The sequence below is a fragment of the Notolabrus celidotus genome, chromosome 12 (assembly GCF_009762535.1).
Source record: "Notolabrus celidotus isolate fNotCel1 chromosome 12, fNotCel1.pri, whole genome shotgun sequence".
NCBI lineage: Eukaryota > Metazoa > Chordata > Actinopteri > Labriformes > Labridae > Notolabrus > Notolabrus celidotus.
The window spans coordinates 15,353,082-15,368,831 of NC_048283.1; the positions used below are offsets into that span (position 1 = coordinate 15,353,082).

General features: G+C 41.9%; 1 protein-coding gene across 1 annotated transcript; it reads right to left on the reverse strand.

Annotated features, from left to right (window-relative positions):
- Positions 1-1,092: 1,092 nt before the first annotated feature.
- tars2 (threonyl-tRNA synthetase 2, mitochondrial) lies at positions 1,093-15,464 on the reverse strand. Its single transcript, XM_034697476.1, has 18 exons — positions 15,264-15,464; positions 13,384-13,559; positions 13,187-13,301; positions 12,752-12,873; positions 11,911-12,019; positions 11,502-11,566; positions 11,322-11,400; positions 10,612-10,758; positions 10,413-10,511; positions 7,445-7,614; positions 7,199-7,361; positions 6,526-6,663; positions 5,833-5,910; positions 3,232-3,332; positions 1,932-2,033; positions 1,770-1,842; positions 1,522-1,636; positions 1,093-1,365 (listed from the first exon to the last, which is right to left on the reverse strand). Exons 1-18 carry the CDS (start codon positions 15,345-15,347, stop codon positions 1,223-1,225), a joined length of 2,079 nt encoding a protein of 692 aa, XP_034553367.1. The 5' UTR covers positions 15,348-15,464; the 3' UTR covers positions 1,093-1,222.
- Between the last annotated feature and the right edge of the window lie 286 nt (positions 15,465-15,750).

Genomic DNA, 15,750 nt, shown 5'->3' on the forward strand with positions numbered 1-15,750 from the left:
GTTTCAGTTAGCTTAACATTGGTACACTAAATATGTCAACCTACCTCGTGGAGCATACATTTAACATCTACTCTAAGGACACACAGCTGGGGACGTAAATCATTTTAAAACCCTTATAATGTGTCATATTGAGTAGATACTGATCTGGTGAAAAACATACACTCATGGCTGTAAACTGTTCTTTAATTTTCTACAAATATGCTTCACAAATAAAATTGTTTCCCCTCATTAAGGCAATTACAGAAATCACACTTTTCATCCCAAAACTTTGAGTGTAATAACAAAGTAGAACATTTTGTCATTTTGAGTGAACTGACCCTTTAACTCCATACTGCTCAGCCTCAGGTCTTCTTTAATCACCCACAGAGTATAACAGCAGCTACAGCCTGTCAAGAAATAAAGGAATATTCAGTGGTACTTCATCCTGACACAAGCTTCTTGTCTTATGAGAGCCAGTGTGGGGATTTGAAACACTGACATGGTTGAATTATTGTCAGTATAAACCTTGAAAGGACCTTTAATGAATCTGAGGCAACCTTTGTCCGGTTCACAGCAGTCTTTATCATGAACATGCCTCACCTCTCCTGCCAGACAGAACCAAACACACTATCCAGTTCACCTGCTTTGTAACTGTTACTTTTTGTCCAGTCTCACCGAGCAGACACCTCACTCTCTCCCTCCGTGTCAGTGTTTTGACTGATGTCTTTTCCATCCTGCTGCCCTCTCTCAATTAAAAAGGAAAACCGCCCAATCTCTTTGACCTCTACCTTGACTTGGCTGTTTCCACTAAACACTCATGAAAACACACAACCCTGACAGGTCTGTTCCCTCTCCTATTTTAGTCAAATCCCCCAGTACATCCTCCTTTTCTTCGTGTCTTTTAAAGGCATGCATGGTTCCCTAATCTGACATCATGACACACACTTACGTAAGCCAGAGCTTCACATATTTAATAGGCTTTAGTGAAAAAAATGTAGTAATGCTGATAAAAAGACAGACAGGGATCTTAGAATAGCTTTAAATCCCCTCCCAGTACTTTTTAGGACACAGAGTTATCAGCACATGCCATTAATGGACACATAAACGAGTGAGGAAGATCTTTTACAAGTTTTTATTACAAATAGAAGCTTCTATCTCTTCAGAACAAAGTAGAACAGCTTAAACATGACAAAACAAACATTACTTATAACATCAGTGACTCATTATTTCCAGGTTGTTTTCATTAAAACTCTTCTAAGTTGGTCTTAGAGTCTCGTAGCTGTGTGAGGGATGTCAGCACCTCCTCTGTCGGTCTCCTCCCCAGCTGTTTACCCCCTCTGCTCCTGACATTCACTGTCCCGCTCTCTCTCTCTTTCTCCCCCACCACTGGAACAACACACAAAAATAAAATGTCAGGTTCAGTGAAGTCAATAGAAGTCATTCCAGAGTTTGAACTCGTGTAGTTAACTTTCAAAAAAGAGAACAGTGACAGGCTTTATTTTCATAAGAAGCTTGATTTTTCATCCTATTATACATGTTTACCAAAAATGTAGTTGTACTGGGCCAGCTGAGCTGAGCGAATCTTCTTATTTAAGGTGGCTCCCTGGTCGTCATTCAGGTCAGCCATGAAGCCAGCTTCATGGAACTGTTGGACCACCTTAAGAGAAGAGAGGGACTATTTTTAAGATCATATCTGTGCTGAGCATCTCACATCAACGTGCACATTAATACTATTAGACAGAAAGTACACTTGGTCTGCTGATGGGAGAAATTCTTCATCACTCACTGACCTGTTGGCCGTATGACTCACTGTTGCCCCCTACAGGTATGACCATGATCTGCGCTGGGGACAACCACAGTGGCCTGGGTGAGGCAACAATAAAAAAAGGGGTGATGATGGTTTAACAGCGTGATAAAATGTATGATTTATGTGATTATTAATGTCTTCTCACCATTTGCCTCCAAAGTTTTCCGCAAGTATAGCGATCATTCTTTCCAGCGATCCAAGCACTGCTCTGTGGATCATCACTGGCCTGTGTTGCTGTCCATCACGACTGAGATAAAGGTGAAGAAATAAATGAATAAAGGCTCGATGGAGGAGAGGGTGAGAGGGTGAGGGGGGGAGGTAAGGGTTAATGCGAGTTGGTTGATATGGCCGAATGGAATAAGATCTATAGTTGTAATAGTTAACTATGAAGCATTCAAAAGTTGAGCTAACCTGCCTGTTAGAACTCATGTTTAATGACTTCGCCATTAAAAGGTAATTTTGCCCCAGTCACTCCTTGTCTGCCAGAGTCATTCTGCCTCTGATCCTCCCTTGGAGGAAGTAACAGAGGCAGAATAGGGGGAAGAAGGTGGAGATGTTTAGCGTCTGAGCCAGCATGGTGAAACGGCACTGTGTGTATGTGCATGCCAGTGTGTGTTTGTGTGTATGTGGTGCTCCTGCTGTGTGTGTCTCACGCACTTCCGAAGCCATAATATGGTGTAATCGAGCACTGAAACAACAAAATTACGTCAGAGTTCAGGGTGCAATGTCTAAGAACAACGTTTTATTTTTTTTTCCAAGTTATATTTTTTGACATTTTGGCCTTTAATGGACAGGACAGCTGAAGAGAGACAGGAAATGTGGGGAGTAGAGAGCGGGGAACAAATGCAGTAAATGGTCGACCAGCCGGGAATTGAACCGGCGACCTCTGCGACGAGGACTATAGCCTCTAAACATTGGGCGCTTAGACCGCTAGGCCACCAGCGCCCCAGAATAAAGGTATTGTGATGGTGGAACTCGGTCCAACTCTGCTGCGGGATTGCAATGTGCAAGGGGCTAGTGTCTCGCGCACATGGATGATATGCGTGCGCCAACCACAATGTGAGACATTTACATTTTGCAATATGAAATTACTTATTCTGTGATGCAGGATTTGCATCCTTAAATGCTTCTGAGTGGTATAAAAACAGGACACCAAGAGGGAAGCAGACAAACTTACAACATCAATGAAATTTAGTCCAAAAACATGGAGCGTCCTCACATGAACTAATAAACTCAATAGAAGGACAAATCTTTGATGGTCAAATTAGTTCATAATAAAGTTAGACTTCTGCAATTTCCTAGAGCAGTTATAGGATATCAGTGGCAAATATGCATGCTGCTCTTCTGCAGATAAATACTACAAGGAAAAATCTGCAGATTTAAATCACTGCAGATGTAGGAATGTGAAAGTGATTGAAAGCAAGAAACAGAAACTTCTGACTTACCCGACATACAGAAGGTCAAATTTGATTGGCAGCTGGAAGTCCAACTGGATCGTGGCACACTGGTGCTCTCTGCCAATGGCGTCTTTTATCTGGATGTCGATCTATGAAGAGACATGCAGGAGTGTGTTACATTAGGTTTGACTTCTCTCCTCCTGCCAAAATCTACAAATACGATTTAGAGCCCTGACACAGCAGCCTCTGCTGGGGGACAAACTACATATTTGTGGACAGAATTAGTCCCAGTAGTGTTTACAACAGGAGCGGATCCAGTTAATTGTGGCTTACACACCCTAGCTAGACGGCAGTGAGGAATGTCTGTTTGTTTCATGGTGCGTGTTACAGTGTGTCTGACCCCACCCTGATTTGACCTACCTCCACTCTCTGATCATCCACCTGAGCTCAATCATGTAAAGTCTGCCTGACGAGGACTTCCCCCTGGATGCTTACTGACTTGTTGCACGAGTAATTGAGAAATTAAAAAAGCCTCAAGGAAAACCAAGGTCATTATCATGTGGAGCCACTTCTTCTGTCATAAAGCACAAGCACAACAGCTTGCACATTTCTGTTTTTATTACTGTTCCTGCGGTCCGGGACAGTGTGAACTGTGTCCCTTAGAGCTCAAAGATGTATTTGTTCAGAGCCAGAGAAAAACAAAGAACTCAGTGTTGCTCTCTTATCTGTGAAGTTACACTAATAAACTGATTTCAGAGGAATTCCAGAGATAAGATGTAAAATAAGATTGTGGATGGTTAGACCTATGCAGAATGTTAATGGCTCCAATACTTGGAAAAAGGGCTGATGTGTTTTCTACCCAAGAGCTAGAGGATAGGATTTATACTAACCTAATGCCTGACCAATTATCTTTGAAGCTAAACTTAGTAGATGTGTTACATGGAGTGAAACAGGGTGTACAACTAGCCTCTCGTGTCTGTCTGTCCGTCTGTCTGACTGTCTTTATACTATGTTAACACCTGGCTGTCTTAACTACTTGATTCTGATTGGACAAAACCCCCTAAACAACCGTAATTAATTCTCAACAGCAAAAGTGACGTCATGGACAACCTGTTCACACATGTCAAATCAATCCAAGGTAAGGAGTCCAGCACATTTCACCTCTGCCTGTTGACACTGGCAAACATTTTTAGCTTCTGTCTCAAGCTGGTCTTGAGAGTCTGGAAATAATGACATTTTGCAGGCACAGATGTGAGAGTAGCCTGAGGAGCTACTGGACCTCAAACATCTCTGATGATCGCTGATGTTGGCTCTGCCTACTACCGCCTACTACTGTTTTTAGTAGGTAGTATGTAGCAGGCCGTTTCGAAAACAGCTGGGCTTTGGGGGACATCGGGAGCCATGGGGTAGGCTACTAAATTCACCAGTAAAGGGCATAGTGGGTGGGTTTCTTCACTAAGCGCTCATCCTTTCTTTCAGCACAAGTATGACAGCAGAGCTGGCCTGAGCATCTTTAAGTTGCTTATCACTACAAATTAACTGAACCCAAAAGCTAAAGTGATGACAGCAACAGAGTTCAAAGTTGTGACATGTGGATCATTCATTCTTAAAGATGTGTGAACTGCATTGCTCTGAGGAGAAAGAGGGATAAATAGAGAGGTTCACCTTGTCTAACATTACCTTCAGAGAAAATGTTCAGTTTGATGTGATTTATAACAGATAACGAAGCTAATATTTTACCTTAACTATGAATAAAAGGTTTGGTTTAATGAGAATTTGTCTCACAAAGAGGCTAAAAGGGATTTGTTGCAATGGGAGTGTTACTATTCTTCTTGCATGAATAAATAAATTGTTATATAATACATAAAATTGCCTCTATAACTATATTTTGTGTCAAGTCGGTTTGATGTGATAATTTTAAGCATGACACCCAGTAGGGGTGGGAAACGAAAACCGGATCTGACTTAGAACCGGTTCTAATTGATCAATTCCATCGGAATTGTACACCTCAAATGTTATCGATTCTTCTTAACGATTCATTTCCCAGCACGACATCACGTTGCGGTACGTTGCATTACGTCCCACACTCTAAGAACTCCTTCAACCACGAGGAAACATGGAGAGGAAAAGCATTTATCCTCTCCAAATTCACAGTATTTTCCTCCAGGCTCCAGGGGGCCAGTCCGGACTCACAAGGCCAAAAATCAGGCACAGAGAGCGGGTAAAATACTTTCGCGATGACCCCCGGAGGAAAAGCGTTTTCCTCTCCAAATTTGAAGTATTTTCATCCAGGCTCGAGCGGCCACGTCCGGACTCACACGGCCGAGAATAAGGTCAACCTATTGTTCAGTATGTTCAAGTTGAATATGATCATGTTCAGTCTTGTGCAGACATAATTTTCGAAAAAATAAATGGTTCCTTTTGGTGCAGGAGACTGTGTAGAACTACTTTTTTCCCCCCCTCAAAAAAACCTCAGGAATAGTTAGGAGAATTGATAAGGAATTGGATTGATAAGCAGAATCGAGAATGGCATTGACATTGACAAAATCTTCCCACCCCTAACCCCCAGTTCAGCCTGCAATAAAAAATATGTACACCTGTAAGTAGAAATTACTTTTCTTTACTCTCATGTCACTTCTCCTCACTCACCTTAGGTCCATAGAAGGCTCCGTCTCCTGGATTCAACTCCCAGTGTTCCCCAAACTGCTGCAGACTTCTTTCCAACTGCTGCTCACTCACACACACACACACACACACACACACACACACACACACACACACACACACACACACACACACACACACACACACACACACACACACACACACACACACACACACACACACACACACACACACAGATCATTGACTAGGCAGGTGTAGTAGATAATGTAAGACCATATTAATGAATGTTATGACTGTCATGTTGGTCTTTCTGTGTATATGAAGGAGCTGTGGGAGCTTCAACCGTAATGTTCAATTACACTCAATTGAATCAACTTAAATTGCCGCTGTGCCGGCTATTTAAAGGGCGCCCACTGAGAATTAGAGATATACATCTGCCCCGGCAGCCTGACAAGGAGCAGACTGCTGTTGGAAAGTACCGCTCATAAAACGGTCTGATTAAGTGGACATTATTACCCCATTTCATTTTGTATAAGGATTTGCTATATGGCCAAAATAAATCAAGCCCATGTATATCCATAAAGGAGCCTTTCACTTTGGCATACAGTAATGTGTGTGTGTGTGTGTGTGTGTGTGTGTGTGTGTGTGTGTGTGTGTGTGTGTGTGTGTGTGTGTGTGTGTGTGTGTGTGTGTTTAAAAGTGTGTTTGTGAGTTTACCTGCTCAGCATTATCCCACTGCTCAGGCTCCCCGAGGCACGGTGTAGGACGTGTGGACAGGAGGCAGTGGAAAGAAAAACCAAACACTTGATAGATTCTCCTCACAAAGTCCAAACATGCCACAATCTCGTCTTGAAGCTGGAAAGGAGGAATGAAAAACAGCAGAAGATAAGAGGAACAAGGGGACAAAATAACGTAAATAATGAACCAAGAGAGGGGATTAAATTCCATCCAGGGTGGGGAAAGAAAAAGTTACCTACAAATGTATTTACTGTAACTCCCAAAGATTTAATTAGTATCTCAGAATCAAATAGAGTGATGATTATCCTGTGACTTTGATCTGGATTTTAACTGGACAACAGGAGGTGGAGTGGGAAGGTTAAAGGTAGGGGGATCAGGATTACAGAGACTGTGGAGCCACAGAGATGCACATACGGAGGTGTAATGTTTGAACGGGACAAAGACCTTCATTCATTCAGGCTGAGGCCTCCTGGAATGTCTCAGGAGTTATTTGAACAGCCCATCTAATCACTGTAATGTGGTTCCACATGTGTCCCATTCACAGCTCATGCCTCACTCACAGCACCGGCAGAAGTATGCAGGGGGTTTAGAAAAAGACGATGTGCAAAGTAAACAATGTACAGGTATGCCGGGTCATATGGGGTATTTGTACCTGCTCAGGTGTGCAGAAGATGTGAGCATCATCCTGACAGAACCTTCGAACACGAGTGAGGCCTCCCAGTGCTCCAGAGAGCTCATTGCGATGCAGTGCCCCGAAGTCTGCCCATCGCAGGGGTAGCTCCCTCCACGAGCGAACACGCTGCTCAAACATAAGACTGAACACGAGAGGAGAGTGAGGCGTTGTTTAGTCTATTTCAAAAACACACAAGGACAGGAATGTTAGTGTGTGTGTGTTCACCAGTGTGCAGGACAGTTCATGGGTTTGAGAGCGTAGGTCTGAGCGCCCTCTGAAGTCACAGTGAACATGTTCTCGCTGTAGTGCTCCCAGTGGCCCGAGCGCTCCCATAATGCAGTGCTGTACAGAGTCGGGGTCACGACCTCAGTGTAGCCTCGCATTCTGTATTCGCTCTACAAGACGTCAGGAAGGAAGGATGTGTGTGACTATGAGTGCAGGCTGGGGTCAGACTGTCACAACAGTGCAATAATTGAAGGCTAACAAGAGCAATATCCTGACAGCTGATTGGAACATGTAGACCCAACACATTACATGCTATGGTATGTCAAGGCATGTACATAAAGTTGTTCTCATAAGTGGACATACCCTGGCAGAATTTATGGTTTATTGGGTAGTTTCTGTTGTCTTTATGATATTAAAAGAGTAAACATAGTTGTTTGATAACATTTTTGCTTCACCCAACCACTAACCATGAGTGAAATTTTTTTTTTTCTCTTATCATTCATATTCTCTGAAAAATGGCCAAAAAAACCCACAAGTTCTGCCAGGGTATGTAAACTTATGAGCACAACTGTATATGTGTGTGTGTGTGACAGATGTTGTTATGGACAATATTACATTTCTAACATCCTGAATGGAGCTACCGCAGGTCATGAGTGGAGCTTACATAATTGACTTATTGACTTTAGACACACAAGAGGAGCTGAAGTGGATTATGAAGTTTCAGCTAATTTAAGTGGTTGCTGCAGTTCTAACATCAGCAACAGATTGAGACTAACACAGGAGTTAAGGCCAAATTCCACCAGATCCGTGTCCGGTCCGATCCGTCACAGCACCGGATCTGATAGGTTTCTATTTAGTCAATGTGTTAACCCCCACTGGATCCACTCCGTTGCGTTCCGGCTGCGTCTGTGATCCGGCAGGTTGGAACGCAACGGATCAGATACACAAGACTTCTTTTTTTGCCGGATGCCGGAGCACGACGCATCGATTCAGCACAGAGCAGATGGAGCGGGACAGGAAGTCAGGCACCAAAACAAAATAAAAACCTGATTCATTGTCAGAATAAAACACTCTGTGTTATCGTTAGATCGTTTTTAACTTAACTATGACAAACAATAATAATTTAGAGCGGATGCAGGCCAGGAGTCATCAAGTCAGAGTTTTTCAGAGGCTGATAAAGACAGTATGGATGAGGAGTGGAGGAGGAGAATCCTTGATTCAGTGATTGCAGTAGAAAAACCTCGGTCACATGACTCCAGCTGTCCGGCGGTCCTGCTCCGTGCTGCGTTACGAAGACACAACCGGTGGGTGTTGACGGACGAGAGCGCACGGAGCTGCACTGCAGCGGATTGGAGACGGACCGGACACGGATCTGGTGGAAGTCCCATGTTAGTGTCTGGGCAGCAAACTCAAGCACAAACTATTTGGTTTAAAGTTTTAGTGAAGTCATTGTATACTGTGTATTCTGTATAACTGTTCACTTTCTTATGGCAAACAAAGCAGTGGCTCTCATGTGTTAAACTCATGTAAGGAGAATGGATAGACAACGCATACTGATCAATGTATGAAAGGTTAAAGGGGAATCCTTACTTTATAAGAATGCATGTCTTCATATTAGGGATGTACATTCTAAGTATTTTCCGTGATCGATTTTTGGAAATGTTAACGATCAATTATCAATTAATCAATAAAAAACATTATTATTCTTATGTGAAAAACAAGGCCAAATCTGTTTTTCCCCCTAAATTATATTTTCTACAGCAAAAAAATGCATGTAACTGAAGTATTGAATAATTGTACATGTTTAACACTGATTATCAACGATCAGGCTCATAAAAATATTCTCTGCAGACATAGTCTTATAAAGTGAAGGCTCATAATACTAACAGAAAAGTACTTTAGACTCACAGTGTCCAGTTTTCTGTCTACTCGTTCTTATTGAGAAAAATAAACATGTGTATTCGGTCAGGTGTCAGCCGGGAGCGCAACCGGGTCATAATCAGTCCAGCAGCAAAAAAGCCCAGACGGCTCTGATGTTGGTGATCTGCAAACATAGCATACTAGCAATTCCCACCAGTCTGTTGGATTTGTATCCAAGGGTGGGGAAATGTGTCTGTTTAAAGTTCATGTTGTTGTTGGCAGCAGTTGCTCAATGATCCTCTTTAAAAAGCGGAGACCTGTCCCACAGCCACCAGCTGAGTGCCTCACTGTGTGCAACACCTTTAACCTAGCTGATTCACATCGAAACATGTTTTAAACTTGAAACACCTCCCTGATAGATGAGTGTGATATGAAACCACATGTTGTTTGTCCAACGTGACGGAAAATTGAAAACAAAAATGCGTGTTTCAAGTAATTTCTTAACAATCAATTTATCGATAATCGATTCATTGTGTACATCCCTACTTCACATATAAGCTCTTTCAGATTATCTTAGACACAAACAAAGTGTCTGTTTGGCTGTTAGGGAACTGTTTCTATGTGAGGTTTCATGTTTATTCTGCAGAACTTCATTAACACCTCTTTCACCAGTTTCTTTCACAATATTGCTTAACTGGCAGAATGACAGTAAAGTTTACCACATTAGCCAAGATAAAGAAAGTTAGGGAGAGGATTGAGTGTTAAAATGTTATGACATTATGAATGGAAAGTTACATGAACCCAGGAATCCACAGGTATCGAGAACGAAGAGCTGCACTAAACAATGGAGTCGTTTTGGAAGTTTAAAACTTTTCCGACTGATCTGGTGTTTGTGTAGCTGCTTCCTGATACCTGATCCTAAGTGTTGTACTAATGATTGTTCTGGAGTATCACTGAAGGCTTAACACTAAAGACAAGTTTTCTTTTTCTGGTTATTTTGCGCTTATTGAGTACAGTATACGTGTAATGCGCTCATAAAGAACAAAGTTTGATTAGTGTTGGCTGATGTAGTGAGTGGAACAGACGGGTGCATGGAGTGTTTGTTCACCTTGATGAAGTCAGTGAGGGTGTTGTATATGTGGGCTCCTTTAGGCAGGAAAAAGCAGCTGCCTGGACTCACATCATTAAAGAAGAAAAGCTCCTGGTCCTAGAGAACCCAAATACAAATGGCATTTAAGACCAAAAGAACAATTTTTCCCCAAACAGTTTTCTTGGTTGACTTTATTTTGTGCACCTGTTCATCTTACCGTCCCTATACGTCTGTGGTCTCTCCTCCTCGCCTCCTCCTGCTCTCTCTCCCACACCTCCTTGTCCTTCTGTCCAGGGAAAGCCGCACCTAGAAGACGTGTCAAACCCGAGGACTCCGTCTGATTGGTCAGGGTCACAGCAGACAGCTGGGATGTAAAGGGAGATAAGTAAGGGGGAGGCAAGGGACAGCGAGAATAATAATGAGCAAACAAAGAGATAGAGGAAGAGAAAGGGAGGCCAGTAGAGGAAGGGGTGACAGCAGCACGACTGATGGATGGCAGTGTGTTTGTAAAGGCTGAGAACAGGAATCTGGCCTCTGACAAACACAACATCCTGCTGCTGATATTTCCAGCCTGGCTGCCATGGAATCCCAGTCTGCACAGTGACAGCCCGGTACGTAAACTCCTCTCTCTTGTTGGATCTATAAAGACGAGGGAATTTATCTTTGCCCGGCATGTATCCACAGGGTGGACGATGCCAAATGTGTCCTAAGAGGACACATTTATGTGATAAGATGCGGTGAACCACACATATTTTTCTTCTTCTTCTTAGTAGTGCCTTTTCTATCTCTTTTTTAAATCATTAAAAAGAATGACATAGACTAGCCATTTATCCAGGGACTGAAATTGAATAAAATGTCTTACATACAGGCACAATTTTTAGAAGTTGTGCAGAAAAAAGTAGCATAAATGTAAATTAACACACTCACCTGAAGCATTTTGAAGACCTTGAGGAGACCAGTGTGTGGGAGGAGAGGGCCTCTGCAGACTGAAATACTGTCCCCACACCTGGGTCACATCAGAAGGATCAAACAGATTTAATTATATTGACAGAGGTTAGAGGACAACAGCATGCAAGTCAATATCAGATTTGTGTGTGCATTACATGCCTGTATACTGTGACTGTGGGGCCATTCATCTGCTCCTCCATGAGCTGCAGTCTCACCTTACTGTCCTAACAAATGTTAACATAGAACATTTTACATATGACAGCAGGACAATAGAAATGCATGTACTTCTATATATAAATACTGGGACATTATAAGACACCATAAACATGAAAAAGAATCAAAGCAGGAAATGCACAGATATACTTCATAACATCAACAAAAACTGCAGGCTCAGTGTATAAGATTACATAAACAATCATCAGTGTTATCAGTGACACTTTAGCTGAGCTCACTGTGAAGTCCTCTTCGCAGAACTCCCATGGTAATGAGTGGGAAGTAATGACTGAGTGAATGATTTCAGACACAACCATGGGTGTATTGTCATAACATAGACACTGGTACTGCTGACCTGGAAGAGCTCCAGGACCTCATCTGTATTCAGCTCCAGTCTGGACAGAGGAAGTTTGAGGGCAGCAGCCTGTTTACATCTGTCCTCCACATCACTCAGAGACAGGACACTGTGTGGGGAGGACAGAGTTGGGTAAATCAGAAGCAGATGATTGTGAGGCAGTGACACACTATGTTCAGGAGAAATAAACAAATATCCATGATGATTTTTGGTGAGAGGAAGAGAGGTCAGGGACTCTGATGGACTGTTTTATCCATGCTATGAAAGAGGGTTAATTGTCAAAGCAAATGATAGTGTACAGTTGCTATGTGAGAGAGCAGAGACCAAAAAATAGCATCAAAAGGTGCATTTCGACCAAGAGTTCTGGGGTCTTTTAGCCCCCCGAACTAAAAGGTTCCTGTGCCTCCATTGTTGTCTGCATTTCAAACGCGGGCTGAAGTCCCGGGTAGATTTTGCAAATCAGGCCAGTGATGTATGGAGAAAAAAAAGTATATTCAATTATATTTTGAAATCTTAATAAAAAATTAAACTAGTATGCATTCCCAGGAACCCCCTCTGTGTTTCAACAGCTGTGTTAACTCCACAAACAGTTACGTTCAACCGAAAGTCCCGGGACCTTTGAAAAGTACTTCCCCCCAAGCAGGGGCTTCTGAGAGGGGAGATTATCTACCTCTGAACTAAATTTAGACCCTGGTTCCTTCGGTCGAAACGCACTTAATCAGGGGTAAAGTTTCTGCGGTGGAAAAACGCCTTAAAGATCTTACATGCATGAACATGTCTCTAGTTGTTTACTTTGAATAATGTGTCAGAGACAGAGACAAGTTCCATCTTGAGATCTCACCTGTTGTCCAGCAGATGGTCACAGTAAAGCCCGAGCTCTGACGCTCCTTCTCTGCACACCTCAGCACCAAATTCCCTCTCTAACACTGAACCCAGGACACACGCTCCTGTTCTCCATGCTGCCTAAAAAGGAGGGATCATAGTAAAAGGCAGGTTGGGAATAAATCTCTTGAGTGCATTTGGACAGCTGTTTGGAAAAGAAAGGTCACTATCTTGACCAGATAATCTGTAATCATCTAAATTTTGGCTTTAGAAACAAAGGGCTATCATTTGAATGACTCTTTCAGACAAAAAAAAGCAACACATGTAAAATATCCTGGAGTTACATCTACCTTTGCTATATGACTACCAACCCCATGGTGCACATGCAAAACCAGTCCATTTCAGATGCACTGCATGAAAAAGCGTTGTAAAATAAAATAAAACCTGTAATTACCTGCCTCCCCTCAACTGTTTCAAACCCCAGAAGTTGGAGTTCACAGTCTGTCTCCAGGGGCTGTCCAAGCTCCCACAACTCCCCGTTCACTGTACTGACCAGCGCTCCTTTCACTCTGCAGGGAGAAAAACCATTACATATCATAGCAGTGCACAGAAATAAAACAACAATACATTCTGTATACATTTAATATTTACCGGACATTTTGTGCTACAAAGAGAGGTGTAGTAACACCAGCTGTTCCCTTTACTGTGCAGCCGTCAGCCAGTCGGATACTGAGAGGTGCTCCTGTGGCCTCGACTCTCTTCTTATTGGCCCTCTTTTCCCTGAGGGACTCAAACACTCGCAGTCGCTCAGAGAGAGCTGGACAAACCTGCAGTGAAACAGGAAAGATGCAGCAAATCAAAAACAACATACAATCCTCTATAAATATTTCAATGAACACATTTTCTTGCCAAATTAAAGAAAACTGTTATCATTACAGCATCAGTAAAGGTAAGAATGTCTGCTAGGTCGCTTTAACTTGAACAAAGTGTTTAAAGTAAACTAAATACTGAGTTCATTATTTATATGCCTTACAATGATGAAACAGTGTGAGATTGCCCTACTGTCTTTCTGTCAGCTTTTTGGCTGCATTACTGTAAAGTGAAACTACATACATGATGTAAGATTCAATTATACCTCAATTATTTTTTTAAATAATTTAATGAAGGCATATATTACTTCCACATTAGCTGTATAATGATATATTTAAAAAATATTTGTGACTTAACTTCCCAACTACATTTTTATCCCTAGTTTACATTAAATGTATTTGAAACCTTTGGTAAACTTAGCCCTATTTTGGAAAGTAGCCATGTAACCACAATGAGAGAGAGGAGGGGAGCTTCGAGCAAAAGTAAAGGGTATGGTTGGGTCCATCTCATTCATACAACACATACAATACATTCACACAGTGGTGGACAAAGTACACAGCTTCATTACTTAAGCCAAAGTAAAGATACTCCTGGTCAAATATTACTCCAATACAAGTGAAAGTTGCTCTGTCAAATTATTACTTGAGTTAAAGTATTTCCTTTTAAAAGTACTTAAGTATTCAAAGTACTTCGTAAAAAATCTCAAAACTTTGTATTTTCAAAATACATAAATGCACCACATAGGAGTACATTCTGTTACATTATGTTTATTTAGAAACCATTACTCGAAATCTCTCAAAACTATACCATGGAATAAAAACAGACACTAAGTTACTTCAAGCACAGACAACTTAGTTTGAAATGTCCTCTGGAGTTAAACAAATATTATATAGCTCAACACACTTTCTCAGGTTGGACAGTGAATGTTTGTTTGTTTGGGCAGAATGGGAAACAGGGAGAACATTTCAAATGATACGTATCATTCTTCATTTCAAAAACCTCTAACACGGGCTGAAGATATGACCATGGGTGCTCAGGTGGAGAATTATAGCCATCATTACCACCTCTAAATGAACTGCCTGATCTGAGTGAAATTTGCTCTGTGTTTGCCCAAAGTGGAGACGCACGATATACAGGTACGACTAAACCACTAAGACAAACAGAACTACACAAACACATTTTACTGTCTTAGGGATCAGATTTCAGAAAAGAGAAGGAAATTTATGAGATGACCTCAAATCTAAAGTAGTGAGTAACTAGAGAACTGATAGAAATGTAGTGGAGTAAAAAGTACAATAATTGTCTTCTGAATGTAGTGGAGTAAAAGTAATAAGTTTCCCAAAAGATAATACTCAAGTAAAGTACAGATACTCAAATTTTTTTTACTTAAGTACTGTACTCAAGTAAATGTACTCTGTTACTGTCCACCACTGCTAAAAACTAAGACAAGCATTTCCTTTGGATATACAAGTAGAAGACATTTGAAATAGATTTAAATATGGATATTGAAGTAGTTCAATCATCAAAACACAAAATTAATAATTCACACAACATGCAACATCTACAGTAGCTCCATGTCCCAGGCAATGACAGCTGACATGGTCCTGGTTAGCTAACATTAGCTGAAGTCACTGTGCTGCTGTAATCATATGCTCGCGCACCTTGCTGTATCTCCTGTGCGCGCGAAATGTTGCACGAGCTGCTGACCGACTGACCACCAGCCGAAACAGCTGTGTCACCGCCATCCTCAACACCACAACCCTAAACACACGCGTTCATCTCCAAATATCTTCACAACACTGTCAACCCCTCACTGAGCGCGGCCATAACACCGGAAGTACAGAATAAGACAGAGGCGGCGACGTCATGACGCTGCCATGAGGCGGCGTCCTCACTCACGTCACGATCGAAGGTCCTCTCTAAAAACGTGCGTCGAAATAAAAGCTCACACGATATATAAGCTGCAGTTGTTGTAGCCCTATCATGTTATATCAGTTTACACGTAAAGAGGCACATTCAGAAGAACTCCAATTGCATTAACGAGACGACTAGCACAATACAAGTCCATCCATAATTGGATGAAACCAGCTATAGTGCGTCTATGGTAACGTGCTGTAGAGTATTTCCACACTATGGCACCGACGTGCA